Raw genomic sequence first — 12,725 nt, 5'->3', positions numbered from 1 at the left:
ACTTTTCGCACCCGCTTCTTTCCACTCAGATTTAGTAATTTCATTTCACGCTCTTGTTCACTCTCGCTTCTTTCGCTTAGATCCGAATCCTCTCACCGAGCCATATATCGTGCACTTCAAAGTTATCGCCGCGCCGCATCGATATAACGATATCATAAATTCCCAAAAGATCACAGTCGCGCAGGAAGTGTTCCCAAATGACACGAGGTCCCGAGAAGACTTGTGCCGTTTGGATTTTCGAACGAATGCGTAAAATAGAAAAATTAATCGCGCCTTTGCCTTTATACGATAAAATTCACCCTTTCCTTCCTTTTTCCCGGTGAGAAGACCGAGTCGCTGGGACGATTCGACGCGTACGGCACCCTTGGCCACGCCGGAGACGCTGTCGGAGGCATCGACGAGCAGTCCGCCGTCGCCGGTAGTGCCGGCACCCAGACCGATGCGACGCACCCCTAAGATCCCGGGAAACTTGTCGACGGCGGCGGACGATCTGAAGAATAATCTGCATTACGCGATGCTCTCAGCGAAGAACTACTTCCTGAGGACGAGGGAGCACGCGGGGGGCAGCAACAACGGCAGTAGCAGCGGCAACAGCGAGGCGAGTTACGAGAGCGCCAGGAGTCTGGCCGCCGCCGGTCTTCCGCCGCCGGTCCCGAGGCGACGGGATTCTGTTACCGTTAGAAGGTGAATATTTATTTTTGCTGAACGATCCAAACTTGTTCGCTGCTACAAAGAAAACATTTCTTGCGATAACACGTACCCCTGGTGAAAAAAAGTTCCAATATATAACATAAACAATTTTTAAATCGGCTATATAGGAGTCAGCGCAAGGTTAATATAAATAAAAAATTATTTATTTATATACTAAATGATGTAATAAAATCCGACGTTTATTTCCATGAGGTGTAAGTACATCGTTATTAAAAATTTCGGACGTTTCGGCTATATATTTTAGCCATCTTCAGCAGATCTTAACAAAAGTTATTTCTTCCTTGTGTGTCCCACCAGAAGCACAATTTTTGGCCGAAAAAGTTTCCTAGCTTGTTGGTAACGAAATTGTATCAAAGAAGGCCACAAGTAACAATTCAATCGTTGTTCGTAAATTATAGTTAAAAATTTAAAACATTACAACTTATATAAAAATACAAAAAATGTAACAAATCCCTGTCATATCAAACTATCGTAAGTATAATGCGTCTAAACTGTGTCATGTTCTGATTGTCTCTCCATCTTTAATAACGATGTACTTACACCTCATGGAAATTAATAAACGTCGTTGGATTACATCATTTAGTAAATAAATAATTTTTTATTTATTTATATTTAATTATATTATATTTAAATTACAAGGAGTCGATTATTAACGATTATATTTGTTTGAAAAAAAGTTTCGCTGAAATTAAACTGAAATTTCACTGAAGTGGATAATTTAAGAAGCGAATCACTTACGATATCAAAAGTCGCTCTTAATTCTGATTCTACTGTGACTATTGCCCATATTTGGTCAAGTCTTATATGTTTAAAGCTTCTTAAATTTATCTTCAGATGATTCTACGAATTATTTTATTGGCTATACACTGAGCATCTAAAGATAAATTTAAGGAAGTCTTAAATACAATATAAAGTCTGACTATAAATACGGGCAGTATAGACACTAGATATTTTTATGAAGTTATAGTATACTTAATAAATCTATTCTACAAGTGCTTGAACTCAGAATTTGTATATGCATACATCGTATAAATGGTACATGTTTCAGAGAACAACGGACGTGCACAGCAGCGTGTTGCAGGGACGATTTATCGGAGAATTCATCCACTCACACGTCCTCACACTCTTCGAGGGTATCCCGTACTTCGCATCGTGTTCAGGTGGAGTTTAACGAGGAAGAAAACGACACCAACGGTTCCAGCATCGATTTCTACGAAGCGAAGGTATGTATGCCCACGAAACCTTCCGGTAGAAAATGATTTCTACAATCATGTATAACCGAGTTCGTATTTCTCAGGGATCTTCTGGACAGCGCGACAGTAGCAACGATGTCTTCCTCAGCGTACGTAGTTCACCGGAATGCAAAGGACTCATGGCACCGGCCACGGATCTAGGTGCTGAATGGAAGAAAGGAATCGATGCTACGGGCGTGGGCGGTGACGCCTCGTTACCGCTTCTTCGAGGCCTATCGCCCACACCGACTCCCGGCCAGCACAATTCGCCATTTTTCAACGCTAAGCGGAAAAAATACGTGTATCCCATTACGTTGGTGGGACGAGGAGAGAGCAGTGTCTAGTCATAGATTCTAGATAAAAAGGCATAATCAATGCAAAGGCATTGATTCAATAAAAAAAAAAAAAGCCGAAAGAAATAAAGTGATAACTTCGCTCTGTGCAGCGGTTTGATTCTCTCACAAACTTTAATTAAAAGGAATATTCATTTCGCGTAAAATGACTTTAACTCAGCGACTTGAAATAAAAAACTAATCGAGGACCATGAAACATGATAATAGTAGTCAGAGAAGTAGTTTAAATACATGTGCCAAAGTTTTCTTCTCCAATTTCCTCTTCTCCCTTCATTTTCAAATGTTTTGAGTAATCAAACTAAATAGTATATTTTAACAGACGTGTGAAAATCTAAAATTAGGACATCTTTAAAACGCTTTTATGTTTTTTGTGCGTTTGGATTGTTCATTTTCGATTTACAGATTCAGACGTACTTTCTTCAATCATTGTCCTATCTTGATACCAATATTTCGACTAAAGATATTTCAATTTTGTAATCTTATTGTAATAGTTACAATTACAAAGAAGAACTTCGAACGGGATTACTTAGAATTACGTGTGCGTGTTCCTAAGAACAATATTAAAAAATAATCGAATAATTATTTTAATAACTAATCAATGAAGCTAGATATAATTATGTAATATGAAATTATCTATCTTTTTGAGAGAATTTTCAAATTTCATATCACAACATCTATTTCCCACTTGTTTAGGGGAAATCGGAAAGAAATACATTTCTGCAACTATAAATTTCTCTAATCAAGATTAAAATATGTATGTACTGCAGCATATTGCGGTACTGGCCTATTTTGTAATGATATCGTTTATTAAGATTACAGTAGAGATCTTATTGATTTTTATATATTTCTAAATATAAATCTGTGTCAAATATTATAGATAAAAAATCGAATCTCACATATGTTTCATATAATTTTTTGATATAATTTTTACTGTTCTTAGAACATGCTTTAATGTACAAATCGATACGATAATAACTATCGAAATAGACATTTTTATTATACTCTAATCAAGTTGTTCGAGTTTGACGATGATACTTAGTGCAAATGAAAGAATATTTCGCTATTACATAGTCCAAAGATGCGACTATCAAGTATGCGATTTTCTTGAGAATTGGAGTTTTGGTGTCGCTGTATTTATGTAAAAAAAAAAAAAATAGCACCAGGTGGCATTTAAATTCTAGTCAATATAACATACAAACACATACACACACATATACATATATATGTATGTATATATATATACTTAAAAAATGTAACATTTATTTATATAGTACCCTTAGGAAAAATTCGTAGAATATACAATTAATTTTAACATGATACATAATATAAAATTATTTATAAGAAATAAACGACGAACAAAACGCTACATCTGTATATAGTGTATATGCAATAGATTATCTGAATATTGAGTGATCATAGAATGATTTTAAAAATTACAAATGTAACGCGGATTGCATACCGAGTAATAATAAATTATTACAATGAATTCATTATTGTTCATTTATACGATATAGGAAGATTCCTTATACAATAAATATAATAATCATTCATTCTAATATAGATATTCTATTTTAACTGTGTCGAAATTTTCTTGCATTCATGTATAAGACAAAAATGGTTTCTTAATAAGATAAGCTGTACAAAACATCAGATTAGTACAAAAATTTATTGAATAGCACTTGCCCATGGTGGTATCATAGGCTGTGGATTTTGCAAGTAAGACATCACTACTGCCGATATCGACAGCATGAAGCAACTGAGGATTTGCTTGGTGTCTTCGTTTATTCGTGTATTAGCAAAACTAATGCAGGAACAATAGAGTGCCACCCAAGAACACCATTTCAATCTCATCATTAGACCGCACATGCTAAAAATCATTCCTATGACGTTCATATATTCTGGAGTCATGTCGTCTTGCACATGTGTCATACTATTTGAACTCGAAGGTTTGTAACGAACTTCTTTATCCGGTCGCCTTGGATCTGTCGAGCTATTCATTTTGAATGTCTGCAATATAAGACATAGAAGCTAAATAATAACTTTATTATTCCCTATAAAAAGAATTAATTATTGTAACCTATATACATAATTATTTTTCAAAGCAATTCCTATTTTAATCAATTAGTATTTATATATCAAATATCCATAAAATTTTATTTTATCACGAGAGGTTATCATGTCGTAGCAAATTATTTTTAAATGTTATTTACTTTATCATGTAGATAATTAATAAATACGGTAATTTTCAGAACGACAATAACACACTTACGTGTTAATTGAAAGATGTGTATTATGTAGAAAAATTATTATTAAGATGACTCCACACAATCCGCGTAAGTAATAGTCGATCACTGGTTGATCACCGAAGTGCACTGAGATGTGCTAAGTTGTTACAATTTCACAAATTGTTCACAATTCACAATTAGCAAAAATTTCAGGTTAGGAAGACCGCCGGCAGCGCCGCCCGCGGCTGCTCCGCAAAGCGCTAAAACCTACGTTACTGACAGACCGTCGCGGAGGGAGAATCCCGACCATAAAAAGTCGTCGTGAGAGCCCCTCGTCCACCACGGGGCTACTCGAGGCTGCGCGCTCGAGACTTGGTTTCGCTCTCGGCGATTGTCGCGAAAAACGTCCGTTCCGTTTCCGCGCACGTCGCGTCGTCTCCAGCTGTATATCGTGTCAAATCTCACACACGCGGGATGAGCGTTTAATCGCGCGCGTGCGGCGCTAGCGAGAGCAAGGCAGGCACGAGAGAGCGAGAGAGAGGAGAAAGATGTCGAAAGTCGCTGACAGACAGAGCTACGCGCAGACCTACAAGCTCGTCGTCGTGGGTGGGGGCGGTGTCGGAAAATCGGCGATCACGATACAATTCATCCAAGTAAGTTTCAGCATCGATTTTCTTTCCCTACCGCCAGTTTTACGCGGATAAACCGATAATCCGCGACATTGATCGCGAGCGATTCGCGTGCGATTCAATGCGCAGAAGCGTTTTTTTTTTTTTTTCTTTCCACGCTGGCAGATCTCGCTTGTTCTTGACGGGATTTGAATTTCCCTTCCATTCGAAAAGCGCGATTTCCGGGAGCGAACGAGAGGAACAAAATAGTTCACGTCATTGCTCCGAAATACGATCTCTCGTGCTCTCAGAAACCTTGATTATCGTTCGACCGTTGAATACTCGTCGGGAGATAATCAAGGCGATAAAAACGGTAGAATAATAACGACGGGAGGGGGAGGGTATAAATCGTGAGAGTGAAATACCGTCGTGTCGCGTTACGTCCAGTTACGATTGAAGAAAAACAACAGTTGGGATGAGTTGGGCATTATGTCACAGCACAGCGCATACGCAATCGTCATATATGGTCATATACGCGACAGCGCCGTGGCGCGTCGATTCCAACGAAACCTCGAATGCGTACTCCGCGAGAGGGCGGAAGGGAGCACGCCGCGCCGCTGCGCTAATTGCATTGCGCTATTTGCGCTATGGCATGATATTTAAGATTAGCAAACACGAATGATTTCAGGCTCAGGGTGGTCGATTCGTAATCTGAAGGGCCGGGCTCGATTCCACCCTTTGACTATAGAAACCTGAAGCTGCTAGGATGAAATGAAATAGTGTATCTCCATTCTCGGGACCCAAGAACTACATATTTGCATTCCTGCTCAGTTCCGCTACTCACTGCGAGTAGTGCGAGTGCTATGAGTTATAGCAGAGAAATCCGAAAGAGCACATAATAAGTCACGTTTAGGTTCTTGAGACTTCTGAGTTCTGAGTAATCGATCATGTAACTGTTTTTCTTGAGCAGGAACGTGAAGAGTGAACATTTTTTGTATACGTGTATGTGTCAAGAGTTGCCACGGACCTGGAAAACTGGGAAAAGTCAGGAAAATTGGAATTAATTATAGAAACCGGGAAAAGAGTCTGGAATTTTTCAATTTGCTCACAATTCTCTAAACTGCTATACCAAATAATTGTTACAATTTTTTAAATATTTATATCTGACGTTTAAACGATTTTAGTGAAATAATTGAAATTTATACATATTTTGTTTAGTATTTTTATTTGATAGCCCTTTTTTATTATAACTTCATTCTTTTTTCCAATAATATTCTAATTTATTTTTTAGCTTAAATTGCACTCAAAATTTTATGCTAAACTTTTGTGCGTTGTTTTTAATAATATAGGCTAGCTTTCCTACAATCCTTAATTTTAAACTGCTTAAAATTTCTCATTTCCATCTGGAAAACTTGGAAAAGTCAGGGGAAAGGGAGAAAGAGAGAGACTCAATTAAATATATATTTAAATAGCATTTTTGAAGTACTAGAAATAGCTGAAATCTAATATTTCAAAAAAATTACAGATTCTTTCTGTAATATTTCAATAATCTTTCAACAAGGTTTCATGTGCAAACATCGCGGACGTTTTGCTATTCCAGATAGAGATCTTAGAGATATTGCAGACATGTTTCGCAACTTTTACGAAATGTTTCACTTTTTAATTGAAATATTTCTAAGACATTTCTGAAAACTTTTGGTGTTGTGTGAGTTATAAGAACACAAAAATATATTCAAGTAACATTTATTCACTTATCACATAAACATTTATTGGTTTTATGTCGAACCGCTGCAATGATTACACATTTAATTTTATATTGCCTCCAAAGACGAATCATTTTTTCAAGATGGAATTCGAAAATTGCCTGAGAGATGGGAAAAAGTAGTAGTCAGCGATGGACAATACTTTAATTAATCTGTTCATTCATTTTGTTTTGAAATAAATGCATTTTTGAACACAAAAAACGGACCGAACTAATTTGTACACCTAATAATTGATACACAATGTTCTTCCCTAAAATTCACCGATTTTCAAAAGTATTCTTTACATATGTAGTGTAACTTTTAATTTCCATTGACAATGTATCTGCTGTTTAGACCATAATCATTATACTTATATCGACAAATTGATTCTACTTTACATGTGATCTTATTAAGATATTGAACACACATACGAACCTCCAATCGTTTGCGAGCAATGTCGTTTTCTACATGGAGACTCACGAGGTTTATGAAAAGATAATGTAATATTTGTATATCGATTTCTGCGTGAAACCGTTGTCTCAATCAATGAACTGAAACTTGTAACGTTATTATATATATTTTAAGTAGTTATATGTTTTTATATTTATGGATTAATTACATGTTTTTCAAAATCTGTTTTAACTAGACGTTACATTAATTTGATTGTTTGACTCTTACATTGCCCTTTTCTTAGTGTTGTTTACTTTTATACAAATAGTCCTTTTACTATTTAAATATTTATGAATACTCATAACGCGACATGCGCGGTAAGAGTCGCGTAAATCAAATGCGATTTATCAGCTTGAATAGATAAATGCAATTTGTCGACGATCAGCAAATATGAAAAATGTTTGAATTTTTTGTGATTTTATTAAAAAATATATAATTAGTATTCTTATTTGAACTGTCCAAAATTTAGCTCACGAACCCTAATTTAGAACATCTCTGATAAAAATATTTTTAACAATTTTTTATATAATTTTTTAAAGTGTTTATGTACATAAATTTCAAAATTTTTTAAATTTTTATATAATTTTACAACTTTTTAGAAAATATCTCAAATTTTTTATACGAAACATTGGAACACTTTTCAGAAGTACTAAAAAATCTAGATTAAAAAAATTTTTTATACGCGTGAATTCTGAAATATTTTAGAAGATTAAAACAATTTTTATTTTTTGTAGTTTTTGAAGAAAACTTATAAATTCTGAAAAAGTTTAAGGTTCTTTTTTAGAAATTTTTATAAATTTAAAATATGAGATATGAGATTTTTCTAAGGATACTTAAATATACGATGAAATATATAAAAATAATGAAAAAGAAAACGGGCTACGAACCAAAAAATTCGTTAAAATATACAATTGTTTGTAAATAAAAATTGTCATTTGGTTAAAATTACGTAGTTTAAATATTAAAATAAATTGCCGTTGAGAGCCAACACTAGATAAAAATGTGTAATAAACTTTATTTAATTACATAAAATTGCAAACGTTTCGACCTTAGTCCTTTTCAATGCAAGAAAAAATTCTTTAATGAAGTAAATGATGTCATAAATAATTACAATACAAAAACGAACTAATAGCTATAGGTGTTGTCCACTTGTAAACAAATATCACAATCATTGAAGTGAAAAATTCACTGAAATAAATAGTGTGATCGTGTGAGATTTTAGAAATAAAGATCAATATAAATGAATAAATAGTATGATACAAAACTTACATGATTGTCGAAACGTTTGCAATTTTATGTAATTAAATAAAGTTTATTACACATTTTTATCCAGTGTTGGCTCTCAACGGCAATTTATTTTAATATTTGATTTATTCATAGGAGCCTCTTGTATATATACTGTTATTAATTTTTACGTAGTTTAATTAGAAAAATAAGAAATAGATAATAGACGTTTTGATCTCTGTTAGGTCATTATCAATGTTACAATGATCGCAAGTTAACAAATGTTCGAAATTATAAAATTATAAAATTACAAAAACATAAAAAAAATATGTAAAATTATATAATAATATATTATATTATGTATTCTATATATACTGTAGTCTAAAATTTTTTCCAGAGTTATTTCGTGACCGATTATGATCCAACAATTGAGGATTCTTATACGAAGCAGTGCGTTATCGACGATGTACCAGCTAAACTCGACAGTAAGTAATAATAAATCTATTTATATTTAAGAATTGTTTTTTTTTGGCTTGTATCGATTTTATCTTAAGTAAATCCGGTTAATTTTGATCATCGAACACATATTCATTCATGTTTGTTTGCTTGATCTGAACATAATTTAATCCAGAATCAATGATCAATTAACATATCGAAATTATGTTTATGTGTAGTATTGGACACTGCTGGCCAAGAAGAATTTAGTGCAATGCGCGAACAATACATGAGAAGCGGCGAGGGATTCCTCCTTGTGTTTGCCGTCACCGATCACTCGTCTTTCGACGAGATATTAAAGTTTCACAGGCAAATACTTCGGGTAAAGGATCGAGATGAATTTCCTATGCTGATGGTTGGAAATAAAGCAGATTTGGACCACCAAAGGAGTGTAAGTAATTTTAATAAATTAGCAGCTTAATTTTATTCTGAATATTTCTTTATATAGAAAACAATAAATGTAATTTCATTTATTTTTATTTCTTCAAATTTTCGTAATGTATTTGAATCTTTATTTTAGGTATCAATTGAGGAGGCACAAAATATGGCGCGTCAATTGAAGATTCCATATATTGAATGCAGCGCTAAGCTACGGATGAATGTCGATCAAGCTTTCCACGAGTCGGTGAGAATCGTCAGAAAATTTCAACTGTCGGAACGGCCGCCGCTAAAACCAAATTATAAGAAGAATAAGAAGAAATGTTGCATGCTGTAATAACAAAATTATTTATTCTGACGAATGATTTATCACACTTATCGGATTGTATTTATGGTAGTGAGAATTCAAGAAACACAAGAGAGAGATAACGATAATTTTTTGTGCCATAAAATGGCATAAAAAGATCTAAATTTTTTATATACTCTTCGGAAAAGTTTACACTTCCGCGAAATTTTTTTTTCGTGTTTAAAATTGAAAATAATGAGGATTTTAATATTAATTACATAAATAAGATTTTAAGTCAAATTTATTGTAACGATTATCATGTATTTTTCTTATTAGTACGCTAAAATTTTACCAACGATTATCATCAACATGCGACATTGTTTTATCATAATTACAATAACGTAATTATGCGACAGAAAAATAACTTTTTTAATGCCATTTTTTGCATTCTGTCCAATTTATAATTTATAGATTAATGAAAGTAGCTTTCATGCTATATATAGAAGGTCAATTTTCGCATTGCACAAATATTACACACAATAGCCCAATGACAAATATAAATAAACTATTTTTGTAATAAATTTTACTAGGAAAAAATCTATAAATACTATTGCTCAGTGAAAGTTTAAAACAGTGTACAACTATTATTTATAACGTGACGTATTGCTTGAGATATTATGATATAATTGGATTGGTAGTAAACAAAAGCACACGGTTCCTAGAGTCTTCACAGTGTTTACAGATTTGTTTTTGATCGCTGCTTATTGTTTGGTAGATTAATGATCTCAAATTGCAGCAAAACACAATTTACAAATGGAGGCGTATTGAGAAAGGTTCTACTTTATGACGACACAAGTTATTAATATAGACCAACATTTTGAAATATAAAGGAAATGTTTGTTTTTTCGTATATGCTAAGAACAGGATAATTATGAATATGAAATGTAGGATATGCTTTTGTTCGACATTTCTTATTTAAAAAATACTTTAGAAATATTAATTGAAATATATTATTTTTTCTCACACATTTGAGTCGATGAATATATGTTGTCAATATATATATATATTTTTTTTTTTGACATCGTATTGGTACATATGATATTCAAAAAAATGCATTCGATCGAAACAATTTATATAAATATTTTATAACTTGAAAAGACTTAAATACTCTGTATTCAGCCACTTGTTGAAAATACTCCTGCTATTACTAGCAGTGTTCTAATTTTTTCTCTTTCTTTAGGTTGAATCATAATGTCTAATTACGAAAATCAAAATAATATAATAGTATTACCAAACGAACAAATCAATCGAGCAATAATATTTTGATTCAAAATGTGTTTATGAGAATTGTTCAAATTGTTTAGATGTTACCTTTATCTTTATATTTACACATAGCACTTAGTGGTTGAAAATTTTAAGTGCAAATAATAAAATCAGAATGGGGCCAATAACATTTTTATGCAGATGACCTTGTAATTAACAATTAATTAATATCTTAATGCTATATATACTCCACAAGTTCTGATTGCGTTTAGATCCTAATTTTGATGTTACAATAAAATTATTTTTACTTACATATGTTTTTTTATATTGATAATTAATTATCAATATAAATATATTCACAATTGATAATCAAATGTCTTCCAATATAGTTATGCTTTAAATGTATGTAATTTAAAAATGTTATATCTATTTTACAACAAAATTATGATATTCTACGTAATTTTAACGATATTTCAATCCCGTATAATTTTCTGGTAATGTAAAGAAAAATATGGAATAATATAAATTTCTCGAGTAAACGTGATAAAAAAATATGGAAATTATAAATATTTATGGAAATTATAAATATTTTTATAAATATAAAAATTTTACTCTTTTTTCGAGTTAAATAAATTTGTTTTTGTTAATCTGTTATTGAGTGATACTTGTAGTAATGTGATGTGGATGTCTATTAAAAACGGTGTATTTGTGGAGAGATATGAAAATGTGTTCAGCTAATTTCGGTTTCACCAACAACGAAAAATACTTTTAGCTTATTCGATTTTTTCAGTTTCACGTTTCATTAAAATTTGAATCGTTGCTAGTGATACCGAGATGTGTACTAATAATGATACTAATAATACTAGTTTTAATATATATATAACTTAGTTAAAAAATAATATTACACTTATATACATATAAGCTTACAAAACGCGATACTTTATGAGAAATTACAAAATTTTACGATAATATGGTATTATACTTAATATTAATAATTTATACGAACGCGTTACATGTATTTTACAAAATGTTACTTGTAACATTTACAAAACTCCAAGAATCAAATAAAAAATTCCATTTATTTTTGTAACTGAGTATATTTATATGTTTGTAAAAATAATGTCTACAGCGAACTGACTTTAATTGTAGATTCAGTCTATGTTAACTTCTGTAAACCAAATAATATGAATATAAATAATTGTTATTATGTTCTTTTTGGAGCTCCTAGTCTCTCCCAATATTATTTGATTTTTTAATATAGGTATGTATTTTACGTGCAAAGTGTAAATCAATTTAATCAATGTAAGCGCACAACAAAGTTTTGCTGACTTATTGGAAGATGTCGCTACTTTTATGTTAAGCGATAAGAATATTATATATAAATCAGAAATTTCAATAATACTGTATGTATGTACCTAAGAAAAGATAATAACGATGTTCGAGTCTTTCAAGATTTTAGAGTCTTTTAACACTTAAAAATTTCAAAGATGTTTTATGAAATGATGAAATGAATAATTAGATGCATTTAAAATCTAATTTCAGATTGGTTTTAATTTTCAAGAATATCGATAATTAATAATCTTAAAACTCAATAAAATATTAGAAGAATGAATTGACAAAGAAATTGCACTATTTAAAATTCTGAGAATTTCCATATTGTCATGTATACAATTTTGCACATATTTACAATAATTTTGCTATTAGGGTTGGTTAATTAAAAATATTATTATAATAGCACCTAAGATCCAACTCGACCGT

At 32.0% G+C, this 12,725-nt stretch overlaps 3 protein-coding genes across 4 annotated transcripts in view; 2 read left to right on the top strand and 1 right to left on the bottom strand.

Annotated features, from left to right (window-relative positions):
- The window catches only part of inaE (inactivation no afterpotential E), a 45,821-nt gene extending 43,187 nt beyond the window's left edge, over positions 1-2,634 (top strand). The window contains exons 14-16 of the mRNA XM_018549894.1: positions 328-684; positions 1,760-1,934; positions 2,009-2,634. Coding sequence (XP_018405396.1) covers positions 328-684; positions 1,760-1,934; positions 2,009-2,287 — 811 coding nt within the window. The 3' untranslated portion in view covers positions 2,288-2,634. The remainder of the gene's footprint in view (positions 1-327; positions 685-1,759; positions 1,935-2,008) is intronic.
- Positions 2,635-3,877: 1,243 nt separating this feature from the next.
- LOC108781786 (protein Asterix) lies at positions 3,878-4,751 on the bottom strand. Its single transcript, XM_018549865.1, has 2 exons — positions 4,566-4,751; positions 3,878-4,303 (listed from the first exon to the last, which is right to left on the bottom strand). The coding sequence occupies exon 2, from the start codon at positions 4,292-4,294 to the stop codon at positions 3,962-3,964; it is 333 nt and encodes a 110-aa protein (XP_018405367.1). The 5' UTR covers positions 4,295-4,303; positions 4,566-4,751; the 3' UTR covers positions 3,878-3,961.
- A 100-nt stretch (positions 4,752-4,851) lies between these two features.
- On the top strand, positions 4,852-9,837 carry Ras64B (ras-like protein 2). Of its 2 annotated transcripts, none has more exons than XM_018549863.1 (4): positions 4,852-5,174; positions 8,943-9,030; positions 9,220-9,431; positions 9,561-9,837. In XM_018549863.1, exons 1-4 carry the CDS (start codon positions 5,070-5,072, stop codon positions 9,753-9,755), a joined length of 600 nt encoding a protein of 199 aa, XP_018405365.1. In that variant the 5' UTR covers positions 4,852-5,069; the 3' UTR covers positions 9,756-9,837. The 2 variants fall into 2 exon arrangements, with proteins under 2 accessions (XP_018405365.1, XP_018405366.1); XM_018549864.1 differs by lacking the exon at positions 4,852-5,174 and adding an exon at positions 7,326-7,354.
- Positions 9,838-12,725: the final 2,888 nt, after the last annotated feature.

The sequence above is a fragment of the Cyphomyrmex costatus genome, unplaced genomic scaffold, assembly GCF_001594065.2.
Source record: "Cyphomyrmex costatus isolate MS0001 unplaced genomic scaffold, Ccosl1.0 scaffold908, whole genome shotgun sequence".
Classification (NCBI taxonomy): Eukaryota; Metazoa; Arthropoda; class Insecta; order Hymenoptera; family Formicidae; genus Cyphomyrmex; species Cyphomyrmex costatus.
Note: the sequence above shows the minus strand (reverse complement) of the source record. Positions and strands in the feature narration are given on the sequence as shown.

Coding starts and splice junctions, on each gene's coding strand:
- LOC108781786 (XM_018549865.1), bottom strand. CDS start 4,294: ATGAATAGCTCGACAGATCCAAGGCGACCGGATAAAGAAGTTCGTTAC.
- Ras64B (XM_018549863.1), top strand. CDS start 5,070: ATGTCGAAAGTCGCTGACAGACAGAGCTACGCGCAGACCTACAAGCTC. Junction 5,175..8,942: donor TCACGATACAATTCATCCAA/GTAAGTTTCAGC, acceptor AATTTTTTCCAG/AGTTATTTCGTGACCGATTA. Junction 9,432..9,560: donor ATTTGGACCACCAAAGGAGT/GTAAGTAATTTT, acceptor TCTTTATTTTAG/GTATCAATTGAGGAGGCACA.